At 38.9% G+C, this 13,871-nt stretch overlaps 1 protein-coding gene across 1 annotated transcript in view; it reads right to left on the bottom strand.

Moving 5' to 3' along the window:
- epb41a (erythrocyte membrane protein band 4.1a) overlaps nt 1-13,871 on the bottom strand; it is a 31,565-nt gene that overhangs the window by 16,926 nt on the left and 768 nt on the right. Inside the window, exons 2-14 of the mRNA XM_061092725.1 lie at nt 12,584-12,865; nt 12,197-12,301; nt 11,490-11,532; nt 11,304-11,379; nt 10,436-10,654; nt 9,882-9,969; nt 8,198-8,350; nt 7,966-8,063; nt 6,993-7,168; nt 4,275-4,522; nt 3,843-3,917; nt 3,595-3,642; nt 1,705-1,767 (exon numbers count right to left, since the gene is read on the bottom strand). Of these exons, the coding sequence (XP_060948708.1) occupies nt 1,705-1,767; nt 3,595-3,642; nt 3,843-3,917; nt 4,275-4,522; nt 6,993-7,168; nt 7,966-8,063; nt 8,198-8,350; nt 9,882-9,969; nt 10,436-10,654; nt 11,304-11,379; nt 11,490-11,532; nt 12,197-12,301; nt 12,584-12,865 (1,674 nt within the window). The remainder of the gene's footprint in view (nt 1-1,704; nt 1,768-3,594; nt 3,643-3,842; nt 3,918-4,274; nt 4,523-6,992; nt 7,169-7,965; nt 8,064-8,197; nt 8,351-9,881; nt 9,970-10,435; nt 10,655-11,303; nt 11,380-11,489; nt 11,533-12,196; nt 12,302-12,583; nt 12,866-13,871) is intronic.

The raw sequence follows: 13,871 nt of genomic DNA, 5'->3' as shown, positions 1-13,871 counted from the left end.
ACAGCGATGACAGTAATCAGGGCAACAGAGATACAGAGTCACAGAGAGGAAACACAGGAGGAACCTTGCATTGGTGTTATGTCCATGAAGTGGATTAACCACATGAAGAGAGAGTGTTAGTAACCATGAGGACCAATGAGAACAAACAGCAGCAGTGTTCAGAATCTGTGAGTGACAGAGCTGACACATACACGACTGGGAAAGTACAAATAAGAAGTTTCTTTGTCAATAAACTCTTTTCATAGTAGACAATTTGTTTTTTCAGAAGCAAGACAAGCCCAAATGGAATTATAACTGATGATGGCTGCATTCTCTTCAGATAGGCTGTTACTGAGTAAGCAACACTTTGCATTCATTGCTCGTTTTCAGGTCAGGATTGATCAGAAACAATGATGAAGAGAACGTGGCTTTCTGCCTCATCATCCAGACTAATAACAATCCTGGAGTTTTCAAACTAAAACACGACCAGGAGCATTTCCACAATCTTTTTCAAGGGGTGGAAGCCTCTGGAGTAGGGTGGATGCCAGGCGGTAATGTAGCAGAATAAGGTGTTTACATATTCCAGTAGATGGACATGTAGCCTAATGCATTTAATGGAAGAGAGCCTATGCCCGTGGTATTATTTATACCTGTGCTGACATCATCATAATGTCTGCTGGGAAAAGAGTTTGGGGAGCACTAGATCACTTTATCTTGGTTTAGTTGTTAATAGTTGTTTAGATCAGTTGATAGTTTTTGGCAAGGTCTCACTTACAATCACGTGAAAAGTTGTTTTTACTTTACTGTTGATGATAAACAATAATTTCCCCCACATTTTTCCCATTGACACACAGAAGAACAATAATCACTTCAGATGGTTTCCGGATTTGTTAGTTTGTCAGTTCATCAGTGAATTGAAGTTTGAAATTGTTGGATTTTTGTCAAAAGCTGGTGAGAGCTATGTCACATTAACATCGCAACAACAGTGGACTCAGTATTCCGGTGCTCTGTCCATTTTCTGATCCAATGAGCAATGCATTAGAAATAAAACTGAAATCGAGTTTGATTGATGTGGCCAGCCTCATCCTCTTTGTTTATTATTAGGTTCTATCGTCATAGTATAGTTAAATAAAAGCTGTTAAGATCACTTATTTCCGAACAATGACATTTTTATGTAAGTGGCTGAGAATAAATAAATTAATCACCACACCCTCCAGTTTATATTCTACCTCTGCTGACTCTGTTACATCAACAGAATCATCAGGTGTACATGAAGATGCAGTGTTAAATAGAACCCAATGTTTTTATTCCTACGTTTTACTGAATTTTATTCTAACTGAGACTCATCTTGCCACTATTTATTTTCTCTTGGGGGACCCATATCTTCACATTAAATGCATATACATTACAGAAACAGTAAGGGTCTCTTTGTATGATTTGTTACCTTAACTCCAAAGTCAAATCTGCAGTAGCAGTTTAAAACTTTAACCTTCCCAATCATATATTTTATAAAATGAATATTTAGAATGACAAAGACAATGTGAAAGTGAAGTGAAACTACTTGCATGAGGTTCAGAGAGGAAAATAGTGCATGCCAAGCCTTTAGGATTAAGCTGGAAACACGGCAAGAAATAAAACGAAATAAAATCAACACAAAGTGCATGCATGAAGAAAAACATGATGGAAAACAGCCAAAACAGATATCTGACAACTGAAGATACAAACCTCCAACATTAAATTGCTATGTCTGATATAAATAGTTTCACCCTCAAGTTTCTTTGCTCTTTTCTGTGGAAAATTAGGAAAAGGGAAATAAGCAGAAGCATAATTGATTCCAATACTTTATCATTAAATTTCCAGTAGAATCCACTGTGCAGCAATGACAAGAATCCCTACAAAAATAAACAGCACATGGGGTTGCAGCTTCCAGCGTGCCCAGCTCAGCAGGGGGTGGAATTCAGAAACACTTGCACGCACTCGCACGCACATATGCGCTCACGCACACACACACACACACACACACTCACAAACACACAAACAGAAGTGTATATGAGAAGCCAGGCAGATACACACTCAAAGCTGAGTGTGGAGGCGACATGCAGTGCATGCAGAGGCTGCTGCAGTGCAGTGTACAGGAGGAGGAGCAACAGTGTATGACTGTTTGTCTGATGGTCTGATGGAAGCGTCACTTCAGGAAATTGCACAAAAAAACAACACTCTTTTATCACTATTTTCACATTTCTGTCTTGATGGATTGGTGAAAATTGTAAAATATTAGAATTGGAAAATGTATCATTTCCTTACGATACATACAGTACGCGCTTATTTCGAAAAAATGTGACTGTGACAATACTTCGGCACGGTGAAAAGAAAGCCAGCCTATTGTGAGTACGCCCTTTATCCTGAAGTAGCAGCCTGTCAGTGTTTCAGCTGTATTATACTGTGCAGCTGTGGCCCAGCAGCAGGTTGCTCACTAAAACCAGACTGTCAGCGGTTCAATCCCAGTCTCCTCTGTTTTGCATGCCGTGAGCACCACATTGTCTCTTTACATAATGTCCTGAGTCATTAAGTCTACTACACAACTGTAATCCTTTAATTTTTAAAATGTACATTATCCTACTACATACATAACAAAATGCAATCAACCTAACATTAAACTCAGTAGAGCAGCTTTCTCTGTTAAAGCTAAACATGTCTGTGTGTTTCTATGATAATAAGTACCACACCTCAACTGTTTGATTCCATACATCAATCCAAATATTATTTCCTGAGAAATTGATGACAAGTTCACTTAACATCAGTGATGTAAACATAACTGGATATGCCTCTTTATCTGAATCTGCACCAGAGTTTAAGGGGTCTTTTCATTGATTAAGCCTGATCTCACCTCCTACTTTTGGTGCAAAGCAGTTTATCATGCTTAAAAACAACCGAACAGTGGAGGTGACAGAAGATTTTAATTGTTTCTTGTTAAATGTATTTATTTATTTTTTAAAGGGAGTGCCTCTGCTTTATGTTTCAAGTTGTGTCGGCTGCCAACATTTGTATTATAAATAAATATACACATCTATATGGTTTAACGATTATAATGATCTGAAGACACACATTTAACAGCAGTTTAAGAACTCCATGTTGAATATAACTGCCAGCCGATCAGTCATTGACTTCTACTCTAGCAACATTTTGGTCAGAATAATTACATCCTGGAGGGACTAATTCCATCAGCAACAATGAGATATTCCTTTAACATCATAGAATACACGTGTTATGTGTGTAACCAAAGCATGTTAAAAATAAACCAGTGCGACTTTTTGCTTATGGAGGAGAAACCTTTTACACGATATAAGGCAGCTGCATCAAATCACAGCTACCAAATAATAACCTGCGCAACCCATTGATTTCTCCTTAGTCGAACGGCAACTTCTTGTGAACAAACCTTCACACAAAGACAAACAGCCAGAAATCATAGAACAATCAAGAGAAGCTCCTTGTCTGTGCAGTGACGGTCAGCACTGTCAGGCAACAGAAAAGCAAATTAAAGTCTCTTGATGTATAACTGATGAATGGATGAGGATGGTGAGGGCAGCAGGAACACTGGCTCAGGAGCACGCTAACCTTCCTCACTCGCACCACCTCCGCCTTTGTTTTGTCCTGAGGAGAGTGCTGCTCCTCCACCAAAGGAAAGACAAAATTACTATGTGTTCAGGTGTACACTATCAATTCTACAAGCCAGCTTGGGCCAATTATCTGTAGATATGATACCATACACTAGCAATAATAATAGTACTTTATTGATGTCTAGTTTCTGGTTTAACTGATTCCATCCCAGCTTCAGTCTGATCATGCATCAAGCAAAAACAAACCTGGCTCTTGTTCTCTCTTTCTCCATTGGCGGTGGTCACAGAGGGGGAGTGCCTCCGCTCTCTCCTGGCCACTGTCTGGTAGCACAGACAAAGCTCACACATCAGGATCAATCCCCAGGCTGAGCACGGATAAAAGCTTCCACAGTGCACCTCTGTTCCATGTAGAGCTATAATAACATCTTACACCTTTTGGTAGTGTCCTTGTCATCAGTACAAGCTTCAGTTTGTTCGTCTAGTACATTACCCCACTGCTCCACACCTAAACTTCATCATACACTACAGAGAGGTAGAATAGGCTCCATGTGAACATTGCTCTCTCTCTCTCTTCTTCCTGATGCCTGATTGAAGATAATCTGTAAGGTCCCCATTTTGTTCAATAATGTGAAACCTTGAAGCTGCATGACACGTGATGTACAGGAGTGTGCCCACTACCTTGATCTCCGGAGTGGACTCTGGTCTGGGGCTGTGGCTCCTGGTATACTCAGCTGACTGACTTTCCCTCTTCATCTCTGCCTTCCTGTCTGCAGAGCGGTGACTTTTAGGAGCGTAGCCACCGTGGTGGACAGAGCGATGCAGGGTGGGCAGCAGCGGAGACGGGGATGCCTCCCCCAGGGACACCGGTGACATAACAGGGGCGCTGACCGGGCGAGTGGATTTGTTGTCGGGAGTGGACGCCATGGCTGAATCCGACAGACAGGGGAAACAATGGCTTCACTTTACAAACAAATACTAAACTAAATTAAATTCATGTTAATGTGGTATCCATGCCTTTTGAGAATATTGTACCATTAGTTACTATGATTTTAAAAAAATCATAGCCATGGCAACTGGGCTACAAAGTATATTCCCATGTGCTTGGTTGTGTCCCAAGGTCTCCTTGCAGTTGGACATACCTCAGCAAAAAGGCATCCCGAACAGATGCCGGACACAACTCAACTGACTCCATTACACGTGAAGGAGCAGGGGTACCCTGAGCTGTATGGAGCTCTATACAATAACTCTTACACTGCATCTCTCCTATTTCTCTTCTCTCTCCTCCCACCCCTGAGCCTGTTTCAGTTTTCTCTCCACTGTCACCAAAGTATTTGCTAATTGTGTGTAACATCTTAACCTAACTACATAATGTGCCTTAAGAGAATATATGCTGTGATTTGGTGCTGTCGAAATACATTTGAATTGGATTAAACACATAACTTATACATAGACACTAAAGGAAAAAAGGGGAATTGAAAAGATGATGAGTAGTAGTTTCTTTCTTTTTTCTTTTCTTCCCTTTTTTTGGAAACCTCTGGACTCATTCTGATTTACTTTGCAACTGATACTAACAAGTCCTTTACATTTATGTATTTTAAACACTGTTGTGACCCACTTTATTTCCAGCAATATCACTGTGACAATAACGCCATAAGCTTTATTTTTCCTACTTTGACCTAGCTTCACATAAACTACTGTGCAGGTACACTGAAATGATGTTGGGATAAAAACAGCATGTATTAAAAAAGATTGAATTGAATAATGTTTATAAATCTTCTGTTTATGACCAAAATCTGAATCCAATCCACCCCAGATAAATGTTAGGTTTAATAATCTATATAATTATGTGGTTAGCAAACATGTCAAACAGTGATGGGGACCCTTATACCTTTTAGACATCAGCATGTTAGCAATGTCATTGTGACCATATTTGGACACTGATGTTTAGCGCAAAGCAGCCCTCTTATTAACTATAGTTTCGCAGAATTTAGTATATGGCTGTATAACATTGGCACATAGCAGCAGAATAGTTCAAAGAGTAATTTAAAAGCAGTATTTCCTGTGGTTAAAATAACTGTGTCCAACTGAAGACAGGAATTCAGGGAAGGAAAGCTTTGTTCATGAGGGGAGCAGCAAAGAAAATGAAGATATAGAAGACAGAAGAAGTTTTTAAAGACATTCTGTGTGGTTTAGAATAATCCACCATGGCTGGTCTGTGTTGTCAGCATGACTTGAAATAACAGATGTTAAACAGTAAACTAAGTACTCAAGTTACATAATGCTGGGTTCCAGATGACAGAGCTGTGGGGTAATGAGGAGAGTATTATGTTAGTGGGGAGAGAGAAGAGAAGCAGAATCACTGAAGGCAGACAGAAAACAGAGGGAAAATACCGCCTTGTGATAAAATTGAAACCTTATGATAAAAACAAATGTCTGTTTGCTCTGATATACATCGTCACCAGTGATACCTTGTATAAGAGTGTGTCTGAATACTTATGTCACAGTGACATTTTTTTTATGTTTAATCATAACAGATGGTGCAACAATGTGAAAGAATAAAGAGGTCTGAATACTTTCTGACTGCATTGTATATCTGCTTTAAGAGATCCACTGGGAAAAAGATCAAATTATTAGCAAATCATTCCAGGTTTTCAACAGAATATCTTACATCTTACATTATTTATTATATTTTACACAAACAGAACTAGATGAAATAACAATGTAAGTACCGAAGATGTTGGAATGTTGGAAGACAAAACAGCACAGCTGTGACACTGTAGATGGTGTGTTGGGTCTTTATGTGATTTATGTTTTTCTCCAAAAGCACCATGCCATGGTTCTAATGGTTTGTTTGGCATTGGCTTCACATTCAGACTTTCAACATCATTCAAGGGTTTAATAGGTTTGGATTGTTCAGGTCACATGGCACAGTTCCTGAAAACCTCTTTTTCTTTGTTTGTTTTATTGGCAAGAGTCGATGGAGCAAGCCCCTATTCCTTGTCCCTCACTCTTCCTCATAACTGCAATCAATCTCACATGGAAGTGGGGAAAAAGTATATCGCCAATACTTCAACAAGCTCTAGCTCCACACTTTGACAATATAGGAAGCAAATAGGTTGCAATGCAATTCCCTCTATGTACCCTGGCTGTCACTGTATTTGTGTAAAGCTACTCTTGGGGTTCTTCTTTTGGAAGTTGCGGTCACTGTGGCATTGTGTTTGGTTATCCGTGAAAATATGTACTTATTTCATTAAAAAAAATAAAAGTATTATTCTGCAACTGGAGGAAAGCCTGCATAGTATTTTATAAACACCACACACACACGCATTACCAAGTAAAAGTTTGCATAGACAACACATGCCTACAGCAGGAACAAAAGGTAGAAGAACGGTGTACCTCCATCCAGGCTGCGCGAGTTCCTCTTGCTCGATGAACGCTGGAACAGAGGAGCTGGTCTGTCAATCAGAGAGCTTGCCTGTCTGGTCTGAGCTTGAGTCCGACCACTGTAGCGAAACTTGGAGCCCAGTGCCAGGAACTTCCTAGGGGTGGTGACCATCTCACTGGAGGTAAGCCTGTACACAAAGAACACTGAAACTACTTATCTGATCTCTACATCCATAAACAACAAGCAAATGTGTTCAGCAAAACGGACACAGTTCTTTTAAAGTACATTGAGGAAACTGACTCAGGCAAGGCTCACACTACTTGAGATTCATATGTTGATTTTTAGGAATAAAAATCTGTATGATTATGATCGTGATTACAGTACTTTCAGTAATTGCTGCCAAGCAACAATACATTTTTAAGCTGGCTTCACTATTGACAGACAGTAAAAATCTCACTGGAGGTATTACTACCATGACAGCAAGTTGTTGTGGGAAATCTTACTCTGTGAAGGAACAAAGTTTCTGTAGAAAAATTATGTGTTCAGACGAAATATTTTTTGCCAATTTAAGATGAAAAGCAACTTTCAGAGTACATTATGGGATATTTTGTTCCAGCAGTTCTAATCTATTTATATAATTTACTCAATATTTAGTGTCACAGTTATTGCAAAAGAGAAAAGGAAGCTCCAGCCTGTAATTGAGAGGAAGACTATGTAATCTTCTTCGGACCTAACTTTGAAAATGTCCATGACACAGAACAGTTTCCATTTTGTTCACATCTGCCTACCTCATACGATCATGTGAGATCACATGAGGAGCTACATTACTCCAGCAGTGTGTGCGCATGTTTGAGATTTGACAGATTTGACAGAAAAAGAAAAAGTTTCTCCTCATGTATGTGATGCAACCCAAAAATGAAAAACCATACAGGTTTTGAAAGCTCCTGCAGTCTGAGCCCAGCTTTAAGAAATTCAACAACTCACCTGAAGAAGGTGTGATGCTCCACACACACTTTCCACATTTTCTTGGCTGCCTTGTAATTGGGCAGTTTGAAACCAATTGCACTCTCATACTGTTCCACCTGTTGAAAGACAAACCATTTAATATGAGATTAATGAAATGAACACTAAGGTTTCATTCATGGTTTGATTAAACTCAATGAATAACAGATTTTACAGATGGATTAATGTTTATCGATATGAAAAAACTCTGTACCTCTGATGGTCTTATTTTGATGAAGAAGCTGCTGCGTTTGTATGAGACTTTGAGGACTTTGGGCCAAGGGAAACGGTTGATCCTCAGTTTGTCTTTGTAAACCATCAGACCACTGGAGCAAACCCCCAACATGATGTCAACTCCATCCAGATCCTGACAGACAAACCCAGAGACACAAAGACGTCCATCAACTATCAACTGGACCACTGGACAACTTGACGGAACCTTAAAAATGTCTTAAAATGTCTTTTGCACCGCAAACCAAAGCAGCTTCAGTCAGCATGAGAGTCTGTTGGAAAGATAACCAACATTCCTCCACATAATGATTTCACTATGGTGTTGCAGAGCACTGTCTTAAGTGTAACACATTGACGTTCTGCCATATGTTCTCATTGTAGAGGCACACCTTAGCTACTGGGACTTGTAAACTGTCTGTATGATGCATTTTATGACTAAATGACCTCACTAGTCCCGCATGAAGAGGAGGGTCTAGGTCCAGTTCCAAGAAGACTGCTGCGGTTTGTTTGTAGTGTGAGGGCTAAATGAATTGATCAATAAGTCCATTTTAACAGATACCCAATAACATAACATCCACTTCAATTTTTCAGGATGTATCTTGAGGTTGAGGTGGACTGCCTCTATAGCTGCTTCTATCTCATGAGTAAACAAAGGGTGATTACAATCTGATTTCACTCTTTTTTAAATAATTACTCAAATTCAGTTTTGTTACTTGTAAATATTGTTGATGTGTGGACTTGATGAGGATTTTAAGTCAATGAGCTGCTTTGATTCTGCATCCAGATTCTAGGACTGCTCTATGAAATTATATCCTGAATGTACTGCTCTTCGAGTGGTAAAGTTGTAAATGCTAAAATAACTTTGCATTAAAACAGGTAATTGTACAATACTATCTGCAGGACTGATGACATGTTAATAATTAATATGATAATATATATCTTATTTACATTTACAGAAGGCGAAATAGCTTTCTACTGGTCAAAGGTTTTGATCCCTAGCTCCTCCAGATATTATTGAAGTGTCCATGAGATGAACTCTTAACTGCTCCAGATGGTTTATCATCTGTTTATGAATGGGTGAATTAAACATAGAAAAAGCTTTTTGTTCAACAGACTATAGAAATGCAGTCCATTCATACAAATATGACATTGGGACAGTTAATGCAAAATTTTAGCGGTGATCAGCACACACCATGTGTTTGAAATGTTTACTACCGCATGTACTACCATCAGTGATTTCTGTGTCAGTAGAAAAGATGTCCTCAGATGTCCCTCGTATTTACCTCTGCTTTACGATGCAGCTTCCTTGTACTGTTCACCATCATCCACCGGGCGGCAGTACAGTCCTCAAAAAATTCCTTCTTCTATATTTTGTTTAAATCCCTGCTCTGATGCAAAGAGATTGACCTGATTTCTACTGTAAAAGCTGACATGTTGCATGTCTTCCTGGTGGTCTATCATGCTTCTGTGATGCATGACATTGAATCTATGAACAGACAAAGCTAAATGGTAATGGTTTGTATTTATAAAGTGCTTCTCTAGTCTTGATGACCACTTTACTTTACACTTTACACTTTGATGAAAAAACTTTTTCTAACATTTATATATAGTTCCAGAAGGTTGAATCAACAAACAGCAGGGAAGAATTGACCAGCTCCTGCTCTCACCTTGGCCTGGTGGAGGTCCACTCCGTACATAGACAATTTCTTGGCATTCTCCAGGAACATCAGGTCTGCCTGGGCTGGACTCATTATCCTGCCACAGCAGTAGAAATCAAAGAAAACCTGTAGTCACTGTGACAGTTTGAGGGAGAGTTGGGAAAGGTAGTTTTTCCGCCTTTCTCATAATATCTGTTTTATTTAACTAGTAATAGCATTCATGTATCATTTCAATCATTAGATGGAGGTGTGCAAAATGTGCTACTTTTAAAGACAAGTATGTGCATACAGCTCAAAGATTTAATGCACAAAACATATGATTCTATTATACATTAGAATGTATTGTTATCAATGAGAATAATTTTGTTAAAATGTTGCTTGAATATTTAAATACTGCCATAATGAGTAGTTTATCATTATTACAATTTGAAGATAATATTTTGTACTTAGGTTTGACTTGTAATAATATATTTTGACAGATCCACTCAAAACTGCTATGGACACAAAAAGCATTAGAATCTGAGCGCCTCTTAACCACTGCTTAGCTGAGGCAGTGTTCTGACCTGTATGTGTGGTGGAGCTCCATCATTTTGTCCTCAAGCTCCTTGGTCTGACCCTGAGCCATTTTCATTTCCTTTGCATATTCACTGCCATGCACCTCAGGGTCATACTCGCCCAGCTCTGATTGCAGCGCGTAGGAGCCCAGAAGGGCCAGCGTCACGAATGAGCATGGAAGGCGACCCTGAAGGATGTCCTTCCGCAGCTGGAGACACAGGTAGTACCTTCCATGCACAAACAGGGATTAAATGTACTGTGTATAATGTTCTGATATCCTGATAACAGATAAACTATTAATCAAAGGTCAAAGAAACTGGCCTGCTCAGTCAAATTCTCATCTGTACATGCCCCTGCAATGTTTGCTTACAATATTAATGTCAATCTTGGAGTGAAGTAGAATGACACTCCACCAAGGCCAGATGAGAGTGCATCCCTCCATAAAGTTTAGTGGCAAAATGTCCAGTCGTTTTTGCATTATCTTGCTTACAATAAAACCAACTAATCAACCAACCCACAGACCCGGGTGTAAACCTCCCTGAGAGAGGTAGTTAACCCAGAGGTAAGGGCCTAAGTAAATTAACTGCTTCTTGCTGAACTGTATTAAAGCTCACCCCCACCCTTAGGTGCCATAAATGGTGTAAGTTTTTCCTCCACGTATCAAAATTAATATGTTCTAACCTCTGACAAAATAGAACGATAGAAACATAAATAGGAAATTGATGAACATCATATATGGGCTCTAAAAATCACTGATTGTCACATAAAATGTTAAAATTAGTCATCATCTGGAAAAATGTCCACATTAAACTTTAAATGCAATAAAATTATGTTTTTAGGCGGTCACTGACACGTTCACTAGAACTCATGAGTTACCTTGTTATGTCTTCAGAAAGTTGGGCTGGGTCCGGTGGATAGAATTTCACATTGAAAGTGAAATTGTAGTCGGCACCTTGAGGGGGGAAAAACAGAGGGTGTGATCAAAATAAATTATAAAAACTACATTAGAAACATGTTAAAAAAGAAAATGAGAACACAATATATATTTAAATGTAAGCTCACCTTGTACCTGCCTGCGGATCTCCTTGGCCAGGTCCATCCAAGTCTGATCAAGAAAATGAGAGATCAAACATCTATTAATAAAATCTTTACATCTTTAATTATCACTCTTATTGTTTTCATTATAACAACTAGTCAGAGCTGAAAACTGATGGTGCACAACTGTTCCTGCTTTCTCTCTCCTCTGCTACACATTGAGGTTGGAATAGTTAGATTGTTACTAACTGCTGACATTTAAGTATCATTACAATCATTAGATGGAGGTGTGCAAAGCGTGATACTTTTAAAGACAAGTATGTTCAGAAGCCACAAACATTTTATATATGATTATATTATACATCAGAATTCATTGTTATAACTTTGAATAATGTTGTTAAAATGTTTCTTGAATATTAAAGTACTGCCATAATGAGTAGCATATCATCATTACATATTGCAGATAATATACTCTACTTCTACTTAGGTTTGAATAATAAAAATGTTCTCTCTCTGTTCATTACTGAATCACATGCATGTTTCCAGACAAAACAGGTTCCATGGTAAATATAAAATAATGAACTAGATGTGTTCACTGAATCCACACACACCAATAGCAGAGAATATATCAATCCCTCTTCATACATGGAATGTAGTAGTAGTTTTCAAGTAATGATTTTTTCCACATTTAAGTTAGAATGATACAAACTGCTGACAGTCAGATTCCAGCTCACCCTCATGGTAGGCGTGTCCCAGATGACAAGGCCATAGTAGTCTTTCTCCAGCAGGTTGAGATGGTCACACACCTTCATGAACAGCTCCTGGCCTGTGGCATGTTTCTGATACAAATACATAAAGGGAACGAGAATGAGACAAATTGCGCAACAGCTATATGTGTTATAGAGGAATAGAAAAGACGGCAGGAACAGGTTGTCAGTTACATTTGTTGACCAAAATAAACTATTATAAGAATTGCCACTCCACTAAATAATTTGGTAAATCAGTGACTTTTAATCAAACAAACTAAATAACTCAAATACAAGACTTTGTGTTAAATGTTCCTTCTTTGTTCCTCTTTCATGATGTATGGAAAAACAAATGAAAATGAGAAGTGATCTTACATCCAGCTCACACTCATACAGAGCGTCATCGAGCAGAGTGATTTTGATCTGCATGGTCTTGGGTCGGCGTGGAGCTCTGGGAGCTTTGGCCTCCTCCTCTGTTGCCTTCTCCTCGTTCTCTCCCTTACTGCCTCCTTCAGGATCAGACTCCTTCTCCTCCTCCCTGTCTTTGTCCTCTTCGTTCTCCAGGGCAGCCTTCTCTCCTTTCTCTTTATCGTTTTCTTTGTCCTTTCCACCCTCCTCCTCCTCTGCCTCGGCTTCTTTCTTCTCTACCTGGACAGCCTGACAGAGACAGTATGATCACAATACAGTTCACACTTTCTTCATCAACTGTCTTTGTGACTAAAGGCATCAGTATCAAGTTAAACTGGCTGTGAATCTTGCATAATGGTCACAATTAAATAGATCACTGATTCTTGAGAAGTGGGACAAAACAGGATCCCATATTGAAAAAATGAATCCTTAAGCTCAGACAAATTAAACTCCATGTAATAAGCTACTGAGGTATGCTTTGATACAACCTTAGACCACCATCAGACACCAAAAACACAAATACATTGTCGCTAACATTATGCTAGACCCATAAAGTGTGTCTATGTAGTTTCGCTATTATGTGTGTGTACGCCCTACGTTTCCTTAACCCTGATAGAGTTGATGTCTATCAATTCACAAAAACAATACAAAAGCAGAAAATGCTAATTTCACACATTTAGTATTAATTTGACAAACTAATAACCTATTTCTATATTTCACTCAAATGACTCAAAAAACCTCTGATTGAATGTCATCTCCGTAATTGGCCTGTCCCCACCCTCAGACATTTTCTTTTCAGATTGATGCCAGATGCTAACAGAACCTACTTCAGGAGAATAAAATGATCTAAACACTCGGTGTGTGAACACGGTGTTGGCATATCATGTATGTGACACAGGAAATATTAACATTATAGCTTACTTGACCCTGTCTGCCATGGATGCACTCTGCATAGGTGGAATGTGAAAATGGATCCTTCAGAGTGACTGCTGCCCCTAATATTACCTGATTTTATTACATTTTAATGAATGTCTGACAGTGTTGACAAAAAGTGGGGACACAACTTTGAAACCTCATGAAACATGCAAGTGTCTTTGCTCTGAAATGAGATATTATTAAATGTTTCTTTTTATGAACAAGCTCTTTTACTCATTAAAAAATATTTGCATCCATTTTATATATGGCTGGGTTGAAAGCGGTCTTTATAATCTTAGTAACATTAACACTGTGTCTGCAGTGTGTGCAGCATGAGTAG

The sequence above is a fragment of the Limanda limanda genome, chromosome 19, assembly GCF_963576545.1.
Source record: "Limanda limanda chromosome 19, fLimLim1.1, whole genome shotgun sequence".
Classification (NCBI taxonomy): domain Eukaryota; kingdom Metazoa; phylum Chordata; class Actinopteri; order Pleuronectiformes; family Pleuronectidae; genus Limanda; species Limanda limanda.
The sequence above is the reverse complement of the archived record's forward strand: the minus strand, read 5'-3'. Positions and strand labels throughout refer to the sequence as shown.